Source organism: Struthio camelus, chromosome 1 (genome assembly GCF_040807025.1).
Source record: "Struthio camelus isolate bStrCam1 chromosome 1, bStrCam1.hap1, whole genome shotgun sequence".
NCBI lineage: Eukaryota > Metazoa > Chordata > Aves > Struthioniformes > Struthionidae > Struthio > Struthio camelus.
Genome location: NC_090942.1, coordinates 124,931,507 through 124,952,659, shown reverse-complemented (window position 1 = coordinate 124,952,659; position 21,153 = coordinate 124,931,507). Strand labels below are relative to the sequence as shown.

Below are 21,153 nucleotides of genomic sequence, written 5' to 3'. Positions count from 1 at the left end.
CTAAGGCCTTGTTTGTCAGAGAGACAAAGCACCTGGGGCTTCTGCCTCTCGCAGGTTTTGCCAGGCCTGTCTCTTCAGCTGCATGATTTCTGACAGAAAAAGGAGCAAATGTGAGCCTGGGGCTTAACCTCTGTGGAGTTTCTTTGCTGGGAGGTTACAGAAAGGTTTTCAAATACTACAATATTATCTTACACTCTTATGCTAATTAAAAAGCTTGCTGATTTTTTTATCTTCCCCTTTCTGTAGCCATGCCATCCAATGCCACCTGATATCTCTCATCAGGTCGAATTACCCAGGCTGCTACAATAATGCCGTATGCAACAAATGACTGAGCTAGCAGCTCAGTGAAAACGTTTCCAGAGCAGACTGGCTTAGCAACCTCAGAATTTCCTTTTGGCTTCTTTTGATAATGAAGAGAGAAAACAGTTTTGCTTTTAACTATGACTTCGCAGGAAGAGGTAAGTGAAGCTTTGGGAGGGTGTGATGTCTTCTAGATAATGATACATCAGTGTTTATCTTTTGTGTGGTACGCTACTCAATGTTATTTTATTTCCAGATGAACAACTTATGTACCAGTTAGAAGGGTTCTTTTTATGTTTAAAAATGATGAGCATTTAGGTGTCTGTTCCTCTGCCTTAAGATTAGCAATTTCTGTATAAAATTTAAAGAGAAATGTTCAGAATTATAGCATCTTGAAATATATGTGAAATTTTATCAAATGGAAGAGTAGTAACCTTGTTATAGCTATTTGGTGATAGGTGAAAAGATATTCCATGTGACTTCAAAATTAATGTCACAGACAAAAGACACCTACTTTGCCTAAGGCTTGTCCTTGCAAACATTTCTTTGAGTTGACTCTGTAAACACTTTTATAGCTTACCAGCTCCACTGTCTAGCCAACTTGAACTTCTTTCACGCCACTGTAAGTTCAAAAATCTGATTTCTCCTGTCATTGATTGCCTAGTGTTCAGAACTAAAGTTAGAAATCGGAATTCAGGATGAATAACTTTAAAATTCTAATTATAGTGTAGCCCATTTTAATTGCTTTACATTGTGTACAAAGTGATCAAAGGTTCTCTGGAATAAAATTCAATGGGTGCATGCATGAGGGTCCTATAACGCTCTGTTCAGGTGTCACATACTTCCGTCCTTCTCTTGTTCCCATTTGCAGTTAAAGAGTATCTCGCTGAGACAGACTTGACACTTAAGGGAAAATGTCCTACAGTGTGAGTTATTACAAGTGGCTGTGGTGCTTAGGAAAACTTGAACAAAATTTAACTTCAGTACTTCATATGTAGTGCTTATATATTTTAAATATGAGAGCTCTTCTAATGACCTTGAAGTGCATACCATTTTACAAGGTGACTTCTCTTGGGCAGACACAGCATTCTTGACATTCTTGAAGATTCTTGAAAAACCCTGTGGATGCACTTTGCCTCTGTGTTTGATTCAAAAACAGCAATGGGAGTCTGAAGGAAAACTACATGTTCCTTAATATCAGAAGGGTATTGGACTTTTTAGAGGTGATAGAATTAATTTATTTAAATATTGTCTTTTGTTTTCTGTTGAGCCAGGTACAAGAGACAAATCCCAATATTGGAAGTCTTGAAATCATCTCCATTACAGAAGATGAACTGCCAGTAACAGAACTTCATTTTTCCTTCAAAAGATTCTTCTGCATACCACAAACAAAGGTGGACCCCAGTGCAGATGGATCCGGTAGGGATACTGCATAGCTTTCGGCCCATCGCAGTCTAAACAGCTAATCCGAGTGCTTATCCTCGCAAAACTGTGCTTGCCCACTCATTCGGAGAAAACAATTACTTAGGGGAAGAAGAAACAGAATCTCACTCCCCGAACCATGACATTTGCCAGCATGTTAGCAGGGGATGACATCCTGTGTCTGCATGCATATGCAAGCATTTCTCACAGCCAGACTATTTACATGCTTCAGCCCCAGAACAGATATTTGCTCATGCTTTTTTGATACGTTTTTGAACGGCTCATTTGAAGTTTTCCCAACGTGAAAATTGAATCCATTAAAAAAAAGTGAATACATAATAGAGTAGCCTGGGAGGAATAACGTGTTTGCTACCTCACATAGGTTTCATTTTTTTACCTGCTGAAATCACTGACAGAGATGTCCTTTAATTCCAACAGAAGCAAGATGAGCATCAAGGATGCAGGCAGACCAATTTAATTTTCTAGTCCATGAGCCACTACAGTTGTCTGAAAATGATTACATACCAAACACCTGTTCTGTTACCAAAACCAGATACTCGGTTTCTCCTGAGAGGGTCTGAGTAAATTGGGATTTACTTCTAGTTTTATAACTACTAGGACACACTTAGCAGCCTTGATAGAATTTTAAGTTTCTGCCATTCCCAAATTCAAAAATTTAAGAATGAGAGGGTGAAGAGCTGCATGAATTAAAATTGAAGACAAAGTTCTGCCAGCTCCTGTGTACATATGTAACTGAGCTGTGTATGCTCTTTTCTTGAGCTTGCCCTTTGTATATCAGAATATATTTGACAAAAGCGGACCATTCGTTATTTTCAGTTGTCGTCTTTATTCACAATGCCGTTAAGTTGGAGGTCAGCTATGGAGATGGACAGTGAGCAAAACCATTCCAGATCAGGTCAGCTTATGAAATGTATGCAGCGATTACTGCTGATGCTCACTTTAACTTGAGGTACTCCTTGCCTTTACAGCAAAATTTTGGCCAGATCACCTTTTCCCACATTTTTCAAGCTATCTTCTAATTTGCGGGTCCTGATTTTTGCAAATTTAGCTTTCTGTTATTGCAATCAACCTTGCTTACAAGTCCAAAAGTACCTGTAGCTGGCTTCCTTCTTGTCTTGAGCACCTAGCTACCAGCTAGTCCTGTCTTATTTCAAATATTCCTGCTCCTGCTAAGCTCTTTAGGCAACCCTTACTCTCTTCCACATCACTGTTCCTCTAAACTTGGAGGAACGCAGCATGCATTTGACTTAGATCCCGAGTGAGTGAAGGGGAGGTTTATCACCCCCAGCCTTGGCCCAGGATTTTATTTCTCCCAAATACAGTGCTCTCACAACAGCTTCCAGCTGGGAGCATGGTTGGAGGGAGTATCGGGGCCAGAGACTTGATACAAAAAAGCATCAGGAGACATCACGGACAGTAATCATCATAACAATGGCACTAAATCTCACGTTAGAATAGTTAGTTCTTTGTTACTTCTGCTGAAAGAATTTGTGAATCCATTTCAGCTTTCTGAATTCTTTGAAAAGTACATCTCTACTCCTTACACAGACGCGATTATGCAAAGAAAACGGGTCTGAATTTTGTTTTTCTTCTGGGTCTCACATTTTAAAGAGATGTGCTCATATACTTTTAAAGCTATCAGTGTGATGTAGCCCATGAAAGTGAAAGAACTTTGAGTTCCCATTCTGACCTGGACTGGGGACAGGCCATGTGCTCTGTAAGGGCATGATTCAAACCCCTCACAAGACAAAGGGGCTTCCCAGACATAGGCCCTGTATTCAAGAGTGTTGTCCAGCCCTGGAGGACTTGGAGCCTTCTCAGCCCCTGGGTCGAGGGGAGCCGACCCCTGTCAGGTCAGGTCAGGTCAGGTCAGCTCCCAAAGTGTATGCACAAGTTGCCGCTGGCATCTATCCTAGTGTTAGATAAATCTTTTCCGTCGAAAAATTAAGCTGTTCTAACTTCACAGAAGCTGTTGTCTCTGTTTGGTTTCTAGGAGATATCCAACCACCTTCGATGTGCCATGTTTTAATCTCCCCCAAATCTCTTCCATATATCTGTGTTTTATTACTTGTAGTAATCCTAGCAGTTGCCATTGGCCTGGGTGGTGAGTACAATTAGTTATTCATTAAGTTCTCAATTAACCATTCAAATGCTTAATTTTTCATGAGCCTTTTACTGAGAATGGAATTAAACTGCCACTACAGCTTGTTTACTGAAGTAAAAAATCCTGTTGATGTGATGGCTTTAAATTTTATTTACATGTATGGATAAAATGGATCTGGCACTCATGAGAGGACTGGTGTAATATTAACACATTGGGGAATGTGCCACACTAGAACCCTTTCTCCCGTTAAATTTCTCTGATTCCTCTTTAGGTGGTGAGCTAAGACTTTAGAAACTGGGGGAGGTTTCAGGTAACGCAATGATATTTTTGCCCTGTATTTCACTTCTTTAAGCTTTCAAAGAACTAATGAACTTTCCCCTGCCACGAACAACCTCTATGAAAGAAAAAAATATATATAGATTGAGTTTAGTTGCAACTTGAAAGTGCGATCTGCCCAGGTCTAGGTATCAAATATGTGGATTTTGAGCAGAACCTTCACATCTACAACAGGGATGAGCTTGCAGAAAGTTGAGGTATCCCCGCAGGAAGAGAGTGTGCTTGCATTATTTTGTCAGATTCTCCCCGTTTTGCTGATGAGGAGCTGAGGCACCCAGAAACCCTCCCTGCAATGAAACATAACCTGGGTTGAGGGAGCTGGGAAGGGGCCGGTGCAGACAGCAAGGCTTATTTGGTCTAGAGGTCATTACTAATAGATGGGTTTTACAGCACTGTGTAGCAACCCCCAGGCTGCATTTCAAACATTCCTAGAATACAGGACTTGTCTTTTCATTAGCAAGATAGAAATCTGGCCAGATGAAGAAACTCAGAAGTGCTAAACTAATATCCAAGTCTGTTTTCATCACCCTGTTTTCTTTCATTCTTGTTAGTTCAATACAACTGCATTGGGAAGTTTCGCTGCCGATCATCCTTTAAGTGCATCCAGAAATCAGCCAGGTGCAATGGTGTCTTCAACTGTAAAGAAGGGGACGATGAGTACGGATGCGGTAATTTAAATTTGATTATGAATCTCTCCTACCTCCTCCTGTAGCATTTGGCATGTTTTCAAGAGATGTATGTTATAAAGAGTTTGGGCAAGACAGAGAGACTGACGGCTTGTCTAAATTGTGGCTTCAGAGAAAGAGTCTCTCTGAACTATAGAGCTACAATTCACAAGAAATCAAACTACTCTTAAGATAAATGAGATGATCACTGTATTCAGTATCATACAGTAACACTGTGCCAATTCTGAAAATTGTGCAGGCCTGATGTTATCTTAAGGGACTCAGGAAATGGAGAGATCAGCACTGGCTTTTGTGTGTTCGGTACTGCAGAACATGCTGTTTCTCGTGTGAAATATATGCCCTTATATCGGAGTTTCTCTTTGTAACCATTTCTGGCATTGCAGAACCATTTTACATAGTACCTCTCTGTCCTGTTTTATAGAAGCTGAGGGTGATGCTTTCAACAGCTGGGAGGTAGTGACCTTAAAATTTCGGAACAGCAGATTTGATTTTTAGATCAGTGTACTTGTAATTTTGAATCCTGCACCTTGTCCTTTGGTAAGGACATCACAGACATTTCAGTCTGTGTGATGTGAGGAATGAGAAGAACCATCAGCTTTGGCCCCAGCTAATGCTGCACAACGCTTTCAACCTTTGGTCTCTTTTTCCCTGGGAAGCTTCGGACTGCTGTGGAGCCTGTTGATTATACATATGCTTTTGCGTCTACTTTAGCAATTCCGTAACAATAGCCCATGGGCCCCTGCTGGAAACTCCCTGGCCAGCAGTGATTGCGTGTGCAGTGCCCTTCTCCTTGAAAGTGTGCAGCAGACCACAGAGAGGTGCTCTGTCCTTGGTGTCCCCTGTTCAGCTGAGGCTCTGGCAGCCACGATGTGGGGTGACAGGGTGCGGGAATCAGGACACATGGGATGCAGGACAAAGGGCTACAGATGCCATTGTTGATTCTGGGCCTCCTGTGGTGCTTCTCCATGGTCCTCCTGGCAAGGGGCAGTGTGGATCACGGCTTTATCTCCCCGGCATGGCTCAGCCCCTGCTGCTGGGCCACCAGGAAGAGCTGCCATAGGGGAAGCAGTGCCTTGCAGCAGAGGGGATGGGACTGGAAAACTCCACAGCAACCCAGGGGCAGCTGGGCTTTACGTCCTGGCCAAGTATATCCACTTCTCTGACTGCTGTGCAGCTTGGGTTATGCCAGCTATGTTTCATTAAACTCTCTGTTGTTACTTAGCTTGGGTATGGTTGTCCTCAGTGCCAGGCAGGCATCTGCAGCTCCAGCTCACAGCAGTCAGCAAGACCTGTTTAGACCCACTGGAGGGCAGGCCAGTCTTCTCTGTATTAGAACTAGCATCCTGTATTCCTTCCCATGAGCATGGGAATTTTTTCTTTAGGCTACTCTACTTCGATGTGCCTTGGTACATTGATGAAGAGGGACACTGGTAAACCAGTTCCCTCCTTAAGGAGAAAGAACAACAACAAAAAACAGACAAATCATTTCAAAGGAACAGAGTGGTGAAAAAAACAAGTAGTAAAAACAGAAAATGTGGATGCTGAAGTGGTGTATTATATGTTGTGTACTCAGTGGCTGTAATTTACAGCTCACTCAGGCTTTTCTTCTTCTGAATCTCAAAGTCAGGTTGAGCGGCAAGAAAGCAGTGCTGCAAGTGTTCACTTCTGGATCCTGGAGAACAGTCTGCTCTGACGACTGGAAAGCTGAGTATGGAAATACTACCTGCAAACACTTAGGTTTCTCAAGGTACGTATACAAAATGGAAGAAACTAATTGGCATGTTGAACAAACTCTGAGGTCTTCAGTCCTTCTGATTAGCCCTGTATTTGCCTGTCATTTAAAAGAAAAAGGACTGACCCATCCAGCTTTTTGAATAACAAGACTCAGTAGGTTTGGGATGATTTGAATACTTATGCACAGCAAACACCATTTATTGCTGCTATAAATCCTGGATGATGGCTAAATACAATGACACAATTAAATCTTTTCTATGGGATGTAGGTTCCTGAATCATGCTTGTCTCTCTAGTAACTTACAACTAGTCAGAGAGGCACTAAGCAACAAATGATGCATTTTCCATGTCTCTTACTTCCTCAGTGGGAAAAGTATACACATGATTTGTGTCATTGAATCTGTTAGGGAATGCTTTGCACTTTTATTAGAGAGGCCCAAGCTAAGTCTACCTTGCAATTAGAGAAAAAGGTGATGACGCAGTTCTTAGTGGATTGGTTCGATTCCTGGAAAAGCACCATTTCTTTCATGAACTACTACACTATTTAGAAAGAATTTAATGTTGTGACTTGCAGTGATTATTTCATGTCATTGAGTCATTCTGGTTTCTGCATATTATTGTCAGCAATATAAAGTGTCTTTGAATAAATTTTTGTTGCCACTAGCATAAAGTACAACTCAATTGTTCAAAGTAAAAGACAAGAACAAATTTCAAATTATTCATCCTTCCTGCGGCAAAACATAACTCTAGAAAAAGGAGACAAAAAGCATGTTAGTGTTTCAGGAGATGTGCCAACCAGTTACAATAAAAGCTTTAATACAATATTAGAATTAAAATTTACCTTCTCTACCAGTTAAATACCTCCCAGTATGTGTGACTTCCACACAAGATTATGGCAAAAATTCCTACACTTTGTAAGAAATCTTTCTGGAAAAGGATAGGATTACTTTATCAAGTGTCAGAATCTGATTATTATACTTACTACACTGGCTTTTTCATTAGTACAATTATTGAATTATTTAAATGGATTACTGAAATTCTGTATTTGGAAGTTATTTTTATGGTTTATTTGCAGTTACGTGAGTTCAGGTTATTTGCCTGTGGCTGCAGTTGAAAAGCAGTTTCAAAGACATTTTGTGTCCCTCAGCCATTGGTTATCGGCTGACCAAGTGACATCCCTACACAATGCAACAAACTTAAGGTAAGTTTCAGATTTTTGGTTGAATGGAAGAACATCAGTTTATTTATTCTGATAGAAATAGAGTAATTAATGGAAGAAGAATTATTAATAGTTTAAGATTGTTGTCTAATTTTCTCAGGCATGTAGCACTTCATAAACGGTTTGTGATGTTACATATCATCGTTCAATTGCAGTTTTGTTAGAATATGAATTAAAGGCCTGATCCAAGGCCCATTAAAATCAAACAAAGGCCTTAAAATGAGCTATTTGAAAAATTTACTCATCCCGTGATCCCTCTACAGTCAATGATTAGTCACTAGGCACTTATCTTTATTGCAGAGCAATTTATTTCAGTTTGCAGATCTCTAGGTAATTTCCCAAAGGAAGTACAAAGCCTTTATGGTGAATTTCTTCCTCCTGTTGATTGCTTGTTCTTCTTACTTACCTTTCACTGAGAAGCAATTTATGGATCCAAGGAGGTTACAGATCACATGTTGAAAACCACTGATGAGTCCCGTGATGAATTTTTCAGCAGTGCAACATGTGGTCTATAGGCTCCTGATGATATCTGAATTCTCAACTTAAATATTTCTCTTAAACGTCTTAAGGAGATTGGATGAATACCCAACTATGTCGTTCTTTTAAGATATGAGAGATACATATAAATATATATTTGCATGTACACAGCTAGGCAAGGAGATAACACAAGTATGGAAAAAAACAGTATTCCTGCACTGGAACTAATATTGCTGTCTTTTCATCTTAGAGAAGAATGTACTTCTGGCAATGTGATCATCTTAAAATGTCTGGGTAAGCATCAGGAAAAGTGAAAATAAGATTAAAATCTGTCCTTTTTTGCCCACTACAGGGCAAGAGTTGGGAGAAGTTGCATGCTCAGGGGCACACCATCAGTTTATGATGTCAAGAAAAAATTGCATTTCATGCATAAAATTTCAAATAATTTCCTGAGGTCAGAGTAGACTGGGAGGGCAGATTGTATCAGGTAACAGGAGTGTTTTCATGCGAATCACACAAAGCAGCAAACATTTAAGGATTGTGAGTTCAGTATGAGGACTGGTATGGTAACTCAACTCACTGTCACCTTGCCAGGGAAAGGGAAATTCCATCTTAAACACGAATTTTCATCCCTTGGGTCTCCATGTCAACTAGTTTTCAGAATGGCATAGGAAAAAAAACCATCCAGGGATGGGATGCTTCAGCCTCCCTGTGTAGGCCCCTGGGTTACTGTGTGTTTATAACAGAGCAGCAGGTTCTGCAGCTCTGTTGAGTGTGAGGTGTCCAAGGGAGCCCATGGGAGCTCCCCTTCAGCCACACATGGCGCTTGGGGGCTACAGGGGCAGAGAAGACCTCAGGGACAGTCCCACTGTCAAACCACCCAGCCTCGGTGGGGCTGAGAGTGAGTGAGGAGGGGGTGTTCGAGGTGACGAAAACTGATGCATAACCTTTGCTTTCTGGCAGTGTGCGGGACGCGGGCCAGCTACGGGCCACGCATTGTGGGGGGAAACGCGTCCTCCCCCCGACAGTGGCCGTGGCAGGTCAGCCTACAGTTTCATGGGCTCCACCTCTGCGGCGGCTCTGTCATCACCTCACGCTGGATCATTACAGCTGCACACTGCGTGTATGAGTAAGTCCCTATGCCGCCGTGTTCGGGGCGCCCCGCTGACCCAGCTTGTGGTGTATCCACACAGGGAGGTCATTGCAGAAGCAGGCTAAAGCACCATGCTTTCTTTTCAGTAAAAAAATGTAGGAGACACTAAGTGCCATCCTTATTTCACTGGCTTGCTCCATAATATTTAAACTAGATTTCTCTGTTCTTGCACTAGTGCAAGTCTTTATAGTCTTTCAAAAAAGCTATACCAGAAACAAGTGGCCCAGTCTTCACATATTCTGGGCACTCCCAGCTGCCTGGAAAATCACCCTAAAAAAAGTTGAAGTGACAGTTTTTAGGCTTCCTGATCTGTGGTTTGGCTTTACTGCATGTGAATTGATCAGGAGGATTTTGTACTTGGCTCTTCTGGTATTCAGGAGCTCCAAAATAAATTACAAGCTCCTTTTCAAGTTTTACAAAATCAATCAATCATAGTCAGTGAGTTGTAGTATACTTCCTAATGCCTTTCACGTGGTCCACTGCTCCTTTTTATGCTGTAAAAAGTATCCTTAGAGTTGTAAACAGATGCTAAATAATTACTTAGACTCTTCTTCTTAGTGTAACAATAAACATGGTCCCATCTCTTATTTATAATGAGAGCAGCTGTCCAGTTGTGCATTCATGTTTGCTTGAAAATGCTACAAGCTTGCATCTCTTGCTCTTAGGAAATTCCAAATTCAAACCGCATTCACTGAAGTCACTTAAGACAGCTAAAACGGGATTTGTCCAACCAGTTTTAGACATCCACAACACGGGTGGATGACTTCCAATCAAGTCCTCTAGGATCCTTTTGTAGCCTGTGGAGAGAAGAAAGGGGACAGACAAATCCCACTCCCAGATCCTATTTGAAGCCGTATGTTGCCATAAAAATAGTTACTTAGGAATTAAGCATCTCTCTACTTTTGTAGCTCTGTCCCCCACAATCCAATCATTTGTTCAAAGGTTGACTGTGATTTGATTTGATTTATTCAAAGGTTGATTGTGCGAGGAGCTGGCAACCCTCATCCCTGGAGTCCTTTTCTCGGACCTCCACTAATCTACCACTAGCACAGCAGGGCAAACCCAAGAGAAGAGAAGTTACATGCTGAAGGTGTGGCTACGAATGAACTGGGGGCAGAAGTAAGCCCGAGAATAAAAGCCACTCCCTTGAAAACATCTTGCCACAAGTGCCACTAAATTAATCTAAAAACTGATCTGACAGTATCAACTGCTGTGGGGCTGCATAGCAAGGAAGCTGCTTTTTAAAGGTACAAAGAGGCAAAGCTCTTAAATATTTGTAGAAAACTACACAAACAAATTGCCAGTAAGCCAGTACATTGCTAACACTTACCATTCTTTCTATTATATTGAAATTAGATCTAAAACGTAGCCAATATTAATACATCAGTAAGGAAGTACAGTTGACTGTAGCTATTTGCCTGTGGAGATTCATGTAGTTTGTAAGGTCAGGTGATAACTGGAAAATCTGTGAGTTTTCTTGAAGGTTTGTCACTCTCTTACCTCTTTGTTTCAGCCTGTACCTGCCGAGCTCATGGAGCGTGCAGGTTGGCTTTGTGACTCAGCAAGACACCCAAGTTCACCCGTATTCAGTGGAAAAAATCATATACCATCGAAATTATAAACCCAAGACAATGGGAAATGATATCGCACTGATGAAACTAGCAGCACCGCTTGCTCTCAACGGTAATCCTTTGTTAGTTCTCACTTCATTTCACCTTTCTAGCTAAAAGTAAAAAGTATCCCTCCTAGGATAGACCAAGGACATTTCTGTCAGCATCCTAGGCCTCATCCGGGACAGTAGGGTGGATCCCCACTTGCTCTAAGAGCAAGGGGAAAAGCCCCACCGACTTCAATGGGGCTCAGCCCAGAGCCCAGGTCAGGCGTCCTGTGGGGAGGCTCGGTGCAAGATCCTCACATGGGCGCTGCTGCTCGGGCCGCACCACTACCAAGCCCCAGGAGAGCAAACCCAACTTAATTTGACAGGGAAGTGAGCTGTGAACCTGCCTCGGTCACTGCCTTGCTCCCGGTCCCCATGACAGTGCCTACCTGCCCCTTTGCCCTGCCATGCCAATGGCAGTGCAGGGCATGGCGAGAGGCAGCACCAGGATGGAGAACTAATGCCCTCTGCTGCTCACTGAGGTGAGGAAATGCAAAATCCCTCAACGCACTACCTCAGTTTTTAAAAACCTGCTGTTTTGTGTTGCTGGCAGGAAATAATATTTCTCAGGTCAGCTCTGCTTCAGGTTTGTCTATAGGAACTTCCAAATAGCAGTTCAAATTCTGGGCCAGAAACAAAAAACAGCACAACCTGGTTTTCAGCTCAGGCCAGATCAGAGCTATGCTGATGGCGTGAGTTTGTCCTTGTAATTGCAAAGCAAGGACTCCCTGTTCAAATTGCACCAGCACTCCCCTCCAGCAATCCCCTCCAGCAATGGAGAGGGTCCTGGCTGCCCCGATGGGTGCTGGCCCTGCGTGGCAGTGGAAAATCCCCCCGTCCTCAATATCAGGAACTCCTCCATACTCATTATCCAGCCAAAGAGAAAGCATAATATGAATATAGGGCTCTGAAAAAATATTTCAGTACATTCTGTTGTTGGCTTATTGAAATCATTTAATAATAGGCAAAACAAAGCTATGTGAGAGCAATAGAGGGGGAAGTAACCTATGCTGAGCTATATTATCTTTACTCTTTCTAAGTATTTTGTCTTATCTAAAACAAATGCCTTACCTTGTTTTTATTGGAATTCACAGAGATTTTTACAATGTCCTTGCTGTCCTCATTTCTGTGAGTATGGGAAGGTCCAGCAGTATTTAAAGCTGAAAATCAAGCTTAAATTTCAAAGAGAAGTCAAGGCAGTTAAAATATAATGATTCATTTAAATGACAACCCCTCTTATTTTCTCAGCAGGATGCTACCTGCAGCTGACAAAGTGAGTGAACTGAAATAATGAGTAGTAATGTTGTATAGATTTAAATTATAGCCTGCCAATGCCTCCTAATCACAGTGGGCCCTTCTGCAAAGGAGGGGCTGGTGGTCTCTGACTTATTTTGATTTTCAGTTCCTAAATCACTTCTCTTGAAATCTTTTGAGCTTTTTGTTTAAATGAAAATTAAGCTTGAGGGATTTTGTTCTGTTTTAAATGTCTGCTACTGCTGTTTTCTTTTGTTCAGGAATAAGTTTGGGAGGCTATCAAGAACAGCAACAGCTCTGCACCCAAACCATGCACCCAGTATGCCCCGGACAGCTGACATGCAGCCCAGGGAGACTTGAGGGGCTCCATGTTTGCGGCTGGATGCTTTAGGCTGGGATCATTTCACAAGGGACAACTGAACCGCTACCAATCACTCAGTGATATTCCCACATCTTCCCTCCCTTTGCTCAGAGCCAGGTCATCTTGGTACATTGCAGTTTGTCGCCATAAGCATCACAAGTGTGCACATTGCTTATAATGCACAGTAATCAGCACCCCCGAGTGCAAAGGCACTGCATCTCTGAGCTGGAGGGCAGGAAGCAAAAGGCAGCCCAGGCGACTTGTTGCCCTTTCAGCAGAGCAGAGTAATGTGCGCTCAGGGCTCTTATCACGTGGAATTACACAGAACCTAGTGGGGGTCTCTGTTCTACCTGTCAGCTGAGTACTATGTGTATTTCTTGCTTGCTCGTATTTTAATTTATTGACATGCCAACACGTCATCCTATTACTTCTTACTTGAACCAAGGTAGCCCTGGTGTAGGTTTTGTTTCAAACCTTGGCTGTAAGATGAAAAAATTAGAGTTGCCAGGCTATTATATGCAGGGATTAGATGATTTTCAAAACAAGCTCACTGTAAGCCAGATTCTGAAAGCTTTACTCAGGCATACAGTTTTTGCTGCATTTTAAAACAGTTCTCTCTCCTCTCTCTCTTTTATAAATAGGTCACATAGAGCCAATTTGTCTGCCTAATTTTGGTGAGCAGTTCCCAGAAGGGAAAATGTGTTGGGTATCAGGATGGGGAGCAACTGTTGAAGGAGGTATTTTAAAAGTTTGCTTTAGTTACACCACATGAAAACGTCTCACACAGAGTAAATACAGGATTTGGCTGTAGCACCGTTCAACATTACTTTTTTTGGAATTCTGGGTGGAAAAAAAAACAAACGACCTCTTCCTAAATTTTATGCTTGCCCAGCATGCAAACTCAACCTTCTGTATGGTGCCAGTTGAGGCAAAAGTGCTGTTCAAACCCTTACCACAAGGAATGGATGGGTACACTCCATGAGAAGGCTGAAAATCACATGTAGACAGCAATGACATCCAATGTATTGTATTCAGACCTTGGTGAAACTGGCTGTGTTTTTGTAACTTCAAGCACAGAAAGAACAGCAGGAATGCAAGAATCAAGCAGCTATTATTTCAGAGAAAGCGTGTATGTATTTTCAGGCCGGCTGGGTGACAAAGAAAACTGATTTGTGAATAATGTCACAAAGGAAAGTGATTCCTTTTTTTACTCTGATTCACGGGTTATGTTAGTCAATAATACATACTGAATCACTTTCACTGAAAGTGGTTGACTGCTCAGGTCATTATTTTTTATTCATTCTTCATCTGTCTCATTTAAAATGTTCCCATTGTTCAGAGAACAAGAACAATATTACTTGACCTAGAGATAATAAATAGCAAAAGCTGCTTTGGAAAGTCAGAATTAAAAAAAAAAAAGAAAAGAAAAAAGAAAAAGAAAGCAGGACTTACTGCACGGCATAAAAGTCAGGTATAAATAGTTGGAAGAATACAGTGTGAAAATCCTCCCATTTGTGGAAATGATTCATTCAGACTCTCTGGAGAATACTTATAAAATAAACCAGATGTTTGCAGATGATTTGTTGACTCGTAGAACAGGGGTTAAATTCAAAACAGATCAACGTACTAGTATTAGAAGAGTGTCCAACCAGCCTTTAAGTTCATTGTAGACATTGATTGTCTAGTTTGAGGCAGAAACATAATGTGCAGCTATATAGTATATACTGTGCTAATCCAAAGCTCTATATAGTTGCTAGTTCCGGATTCTGCAAGTGAGGATACATCCAGTTCCTTACCTGTATACTGTCATATTTCTTTTACCTTTGTTTGCCAATTCTTCTAAAACCTTTCTGTTCATAATTATACTTTAGTTTCAAGGAAATATTTCAGGACATCAAAAAATATACTTTGATAAGGAGTTTTTTTTTTTTTTTTGGTACAGGTGATACATCAGAGACCATGAATTACGCAGGTGTTCCTTTGATTTCTAATACAATTTGCAATCACAGGGATGTCTATGGTGGGATCATAACTCCTTCAATGCTTTGTGCTGGTTTCCTAAAGGGAGGCGTAGACACCTGCCAGGTATGGAAGTTTCCAAACTACAACTGTGCTCTTTAACAGCAGCTGTGGAAAAGCATGAGTAATACATTATCAGGAGGCACTCCCATGCTTCTGTTGGGCAAATATTTGTTTTTTTGCCATTTGCTCTATTTACCATAAGTATATACCACTGACTGTGTTGACGTTCGTACGCTACAATTTCTTTCTTATTTCTTCTGTGAACCATATCTGCTACTTCTAAAGTCAAATTTACTTAAGGAAATTTTTAATTTCTTGTATATATTATAGCATGGTACCATCCTTTCTTTGCCTTGGCCACTGGCTAAGGGAAAAGTTGGCAACGTGAATAGCTTGGAAGACCTGCAAGGTGCAGAAATTCCAAGGCGAAAAGCAGCCAAAGCATACAGCAAGAGAGAAGCAGAAGTACTTAAATCTGCGAAAACTAGAATGTGGCAGGAGAGTAGGAGAAGGGTTTGAGTAGCTCACAGGATCCATAATGAATTGCGAGGGAGAGAGGTTCATAGTGGCAGAGGATCCAAGGCTCCTTAACAGCACAGGGTGGTAAAGATCCAAAATTACTGTTTGCATCATGAGAATGCCCACCTTGTGCCAGGTCTCATCCCAAAACACAGAAACACAGCATCACCTTGCTAGGCATGAATGAAGAGCAACATGGGATGAGGGCTTAATGTTTCACGAGCTGCTCAGTCCCAACTACACAAGGTACAAGACAAAATGAAGGCAATTAGATGCCTAGAATACAGGTCTTCACTTAAGTGCTTGTTTGCTAGAGCAAAAGAGCAGAAACCCCTGCAGTGAGGTACCCAGCAGCAGCCCAGCACTGCACCCAGGAGAGCCATCCAAAGTCAGCATGCTCACGGTATGGCTTTATATAACAGAATGAGTCCTACTTCAGAAGGGACAGTCTCTTTCTAAATTCCCTTTTCTTTTTTTATCGCGCTGGCTCCGATGCTAGAAGGGCAAGAAGCTGTCTCAGGAAATTGGGAGTTTTCAGTAGTTAAGCATGAGTCAGTTGAGTCGAAGCTACTCAGCAAAGTATCTGGGGAGGGCCAGAGCTGGTGCAAAGCAGCGTGTGAGCCTGCAGGCAGGAGCAGGCGAAGGAGGGAGGTATGAGCTTCCCATCCAGGCACAGAAAATGTTGGATCAGCTCAGCTCAATAGCTAGGAACTTTTTGAGAGAAGCAGCTGTGAGAGACCATGCCTTGGAGACTGCAGATTAGCAATGCCTTGCCTCCAGAACAAAGATGCATTCCCCAGTACCTCAATGTTGTCTAACCACAGGCTAAAATCTTGCTTTTGTGGCACTGTACTCCTAAGGGGAGAAGAAAAATATGATCTAATACACCTCCCTGAGAAGCTGCGAACTTCTGCTGTAACATATGCCTTTCCTAGGACCCAAAAGGGAGCAAAAACAGGAAAAACTGAATTTCTAGACTATGCCCCGCTCCCCCGTTCCCTTCCTTTTCTGGGGCACTGACTTTTGTTTTAATTCTTTGTTTTCCAGGGAGATAGTGGAGGACCCCTAGCATGCGAAGACACGAGTATCTGGAAATTGGTGGGGACCACTAGCTTTGGGGTGGGCTGCGCAGAAGAGAACAAACCAGGAGTCTACAGCCGAACCACGTCATTCCTGGACTGGATACACGAGCAGATGGAGGTGTGGCTTTGCCCTTTCTCTTCATGTCCGGTAACAACTTTGTGTTGCCTGTTTGCGCCGCACGGGATTTAGCTCACATTTATCACAGCTGACTTGTGTTGTACGGCAACCCATAAGCCGAGAGCACAAAGCCTGTTTATCCTGTGCTCCCTGTGCTGGGCTGGGGTGAGGGAAGGCGGAAGGCCTGTGTGGCAAAGGCAGGAGGTGGGGTAGTGGCTTGGGATGGGGGTCTTAGGGAGGCTTGGGATGGGGGTCTTAGGGAGGCCTAGGTAAGACAGGGACTGGGACAGAGATGAAAAAGGAGGGTAGGCATGACCAGGAGGGAGCCTGGCAGTGGTGAGCAGGGAGTGGGGAGATGTGAAACGGCTGAGCAAGGAGACTGGGAGCCAGGGAAGAGGCGCCAGGGGACTTTACCTGGAGCTATGAGGTTACTTCAAAGGCACCTGGGGAGAGGAAGCTGAGTGGGGAGAAGGGAGTTGGGAACAGGGGAGAGACTGTGCGGGCTGGAAGGAGCCGAGTGCAGTGTGAGGGAAAGGGGGGGACACTGCAGCTGCCTTTGCCAGTTCCCTGAGAAAAGCCTGCTCCCCGAAGCTTGAGCCCTCAGCCCCCCTCCAGTGCTGCTGAAGAGCTGGTGGGCACAGCTGGCAGAGTTGGGAGAGTCATTTTGCTTTGGGTGGACCCCAGGCTAGGGGGATCTATTGCCTAAGCAGAAGCATCTAGCCATTTTAGACACCCAAGGGTGTCCTGCCTGGCTTCCAGTTGTCCTTGTAGGAGGCCAGAGATCTCCAGCCAGCCTTGGTCATATCTGCCATTGCCCTGAGGGTGTCTCAGGTACGCTGCAATGTCTCAAGTGGTGCCAGACACCATATGTAGGTGGCTGAATCATGCCTCAGGTGGCTGATCAGCAGAAAAGCTCTCCCAGCCCTACAGACACCACCGACACAATCTGCAGGGCTCAGTTCAGCGGTTCACACTGAAGTATCTGTTATTGAAGATGATGCCAAGCAGATACCTGCTTGGGGCTGGCAGATACAACCCAGGCTCTATGGGAGCTCAGGGCCCTCCTGGACCAGCTGTTGGAGGTTAGGCAAAGTGCCATAGGGCAACTTAGATGGCACTGGGCAGTGCATGTGCAGGAAGCTGAACCTGCTTCCACTGCTCTGGTAGGCACTTAGACACATAGTTCACAGGTTGACACCTGTGTGCAGACTCTGAAATGTTATTTCCTTAGCATCAAGTCAAAACCGCCCTAAGCATCAAAACGCGTGACCCAGCCTGTTCTAGCCTTGGTCCTCACAGAAGACAACAGTGCTGCTATTCCAACACCACCAGGACTGGGGATTTGGCGGGAGCAAAGCAGCTCCTTTCCCCTGCCTTGACACCAGCATGTGTCACCATGATGCGATGTGGCAGAACTAGCCCCTCTCTTCCTGATTTGTGAAATATTTAAGATTTGATCTTCAAAGTAAAGTGCAATGTCAAGCATTCACAGACAAGGAAATGCTAGAAATAAGGTTATACGTGCAAATTTAGTTCAGCCCTGATCTGTACACTGTATGACACGCACACAGTCCTCATGACCAGTATTACACACAAAGGCTTCTGTTATCACATGGCTAGCCATTGCTCAACAAGGCTAAAGAAGCCTGGAAAACAAGTTTAAGGAATGTCAGCTTTATTTCTAATTTTTTCCCATAAATGTTTTTGTCATTGAAACTCCCCAAAGTCTAAGCAGAGGTTCCAGAAATGGCTGGTATTTTGCACATATCCTAGAAGTGCAGACATTTCAAATGCACAGATTTCCATTATAAATAAGTAATCAAGGAGGGGAAAGTACAGTTAAGTCTTTATTTAATGGGTGCTACCACGTTCTAAGTTTTGGCAGGGACGTCCGTGAGGTGTAAACATTAGTTTATCACCTTATCCTCTTAACAAGGATTTTCAATTTTGGCATTGATGAGCTCCAGAAGAAACCAGCAAGTGCAGTAACAACAGTGTACCTCTGCAAATAGGGCCAAGAGAATTGGCTTGTGCCTAACAAGTCTGTACTGTAGTAGAACAGTCCTGACCTGCTTTTAACTACTAACTAACGTCGGGGTTTGCTTGGTCCCTCCTGAAGTTCCTGTACTTTCTTTAGATTAAATCAGCTCTTGTGGTTAAAGCTTATTGAAGGAGTTAGGAAAGGGATCCATTTAGGAAAAAGTGGTCTAGATCTGAAAGGTAAGGAATCTGGCCACTGAGCATGCACTTAAAGGCTTGCTTTCTGGAAATTAGGTTAATAATTGCTCACCTTTCAGTGGCGAAAGCATCTAATGCAAGGCACGATCAAGGAGGAGGCATCTGTGTTTTCTGATCTTCTGATCCTGCAACCGTTTTGCTAATAGCTCTCTCCCGCAAGTCCAAAAAGATTTTTTTATTGCTTTCCCCTAGATGGGAAAAATTAGCTGATACTGTTTAACAAGATGTTTCTCCAACACTGTGAGCAGGATGTTTCCTCCGTTTTGAACTGCTCTCCCATTTCAGAGGAAGCAAAGAGTTTATAGCATGTAACTGGAGTATCAGAGACCTAAACACATTACTGACTGAGAAATACTATGCTTCAACTATTAAATCTGAATAGATGTGAAAGGCGCCCACCTCAGCAAAAAAAAACCCAGCAATGGAGCAACTGAGCAGAAACAACATGAATCCCTTCAAAATCTACTTAGCTGCCTGTATCACTCACTTGACCCACGCACAGTCTCCATCACTACTAATATATTCCTCCACCCCCATAACCACATTTTTTTAATGAATCTTCTGTTCCTGTCTCAGCCCACACAAGGCTGAGAATCAGTGAATTAAGGTGGTGACAGAAGCTAATTGTGTGTGCTCAGGTTCACAATGCATGCAATGGGAATTTGTCTGCTTCTCTTTTAAAGAGGTGATGCATTTTTCTGAAGAATGAACACTGCCAGATAATAGCAACGGCTTCAGCACCTTCACGGTTCCTTTCGTAACCGTACCACAAAAAGAAAAAAAAAAGTCACTCCATTTCAGAATTCAATAGGTAGCAACAGGAACATTTGAATAGATACATAATTGGTTTTGATTTCTAGAGAGAAGAACTGCAAAACTGAAGAGAGCAGTGATTCCCTGGACTTCTGAAAATCCACATCAAATTCCAGCTGCAGAGAAGGATGTACTTTTGGACACCTGCTCTGAACGTCCTACCTTCAGCAACTATTTCTTATCATCTTTTTTTTGGTACTGGTCACTGTACTAAATGAAAACTGTTGTGCGTTCAGCCTTCTTCAGATAGAACAAGCCAGTAGGAGTGGATGACGAGCATGCATATATACTGTCAACTACAAATTTCACCTAAAGAAAAAGTGCTAAGACTGAGAATCCAGAATCCTATCATAATTAAAGTTTTGCAAGCAACAAAAGTTAAAGACTACAGGCACTTCAAATTAGGTTGTTAGTTACTATTTCAATTCTTCTTTTCCAAGAACCATACTACAAAAAGACTTCTGTCTTGAAAGTGTTCATATATAAGGTCCATGCTCTGTTGCACAGGTATCAGCAGCTTTCTTGAAAGCTATAAAGCCAGCAGGAAGCAAGCAGCTGGCAATCTTCTGAGTACATTCAGCTCCTGATAGAAAAAAAAACTGGATGCACATCCTTATCATGAGGCTGCAAACCTTATCTCTAAAAATTGAAACCTGAGGTGATTTATTGCTGTAAATGGCTCTGGAACAAGCAACACGCAAGCTGTAACTTTACTGACAAATTCTGAGATTGCTAAACAACCTTAAAGGGAGCTTCTTTACTGCTTTTCCAAAAACAGTGTTCTATCTATAGTGTACCATGCAGGGCAATATCTATCAAATACCCTCGGTACTCCCAAGCTCACATAACACAGCACAGTTCACTGAGGCACTCATGCTCAACTACCTTCTCTGTTTTCTCTCCCTTTCTCTGCACAGTATAGATCCTGCAGTCTCTGTACCCACTAGCAAGAGCAGCGGTGCAGGTGAACTGATGTCAGTAGGGCAAGCAGCTAATGCAGGGACAAAATATCTAAAGTTCTATTGTGGTTTCCTGATGTACAAGCCATTCTAATGCAACCACCTCTTGTGGTTAGGTTGCAAAGTATCTGATCATTTTGCACCTGCTCTTTGTAAAAATCATGGGACGCAAGTTAACAATTTTAGAACTGAGTGCCAGGGGCTGGGTAGGCTGAATGATAGAGATTATTGTCAGAGCTTTTCAACACCAGTCAAAGCTAACCTTGCCATCTGATCAAATGCTGCTGCTGGTCTGCTTGAAATGAGGTTTTGGATGCAGTCTGTTTGCCTCTAAATCAATATCTGCATCACAGATATCCTCCACTTCTGCAAGAAAGCACAGGAGAAGTCTGAACTACAGTCTTACTGCAATGTATCAGGTTAAAAAGGAGAGACCAGCAAGCCAGCACGAACTGTCAAACCAAAGTCTGTTCTGTGGACACTCACTTTGGTATCAGAGATGACTGTTCCAATAAGTTTCACCATAAAGAAACCTGCAAGTGCAATCGGAATAACATTTCCAGAAATCATGTTGTTACAAAGAAGAAGGAATCATGATCAACTATCTCACATAAAAATTAGAATGAAATGGGAAATTTCAGCTTGCCTGAACTGTGACAAAATTAAAACCAAGTATGTC

At 42.6% G+C, this 21,153-nt stretch overlaps 1 protein-coding gene across 1 annotated transcript; it reads left to right on the top strand.

The window, feature by feature from the left end:
* The first annotated feature begins 261 nt into the window (after positions 1-261).
* On the top strand, positions 262-19,692 carry TMPRSS3 (transmembrane serine protease 3). The gene is made up of 13 exons (XM_009679509.2): positions 262-458; positions 1,575-1,719; positions 3,737-3,847; positions 4,735-4,851; positions 6,493-6,616; positions 7,678-7,803; positions 8,549-8,592; positions 9,262-9,427; positions 10,965-11,134; positions 13,365-13,460; positions 14,666-14,808; positions 16,312-16,464; positions 19,563-19,692. Exons 1-13 carry the CDS (start codon positions 441-443, stop codon positions 19,581-19,583), a joined length of 1,434 nt encoding a protein of 477 aa, XP_009677804.1. The 5' UTR covers positions 262-440; the 3' UTR covers positions 19,584-19,692.
* Positions 19,693-21,153: the final 1,461 nt, after the last annotated feature.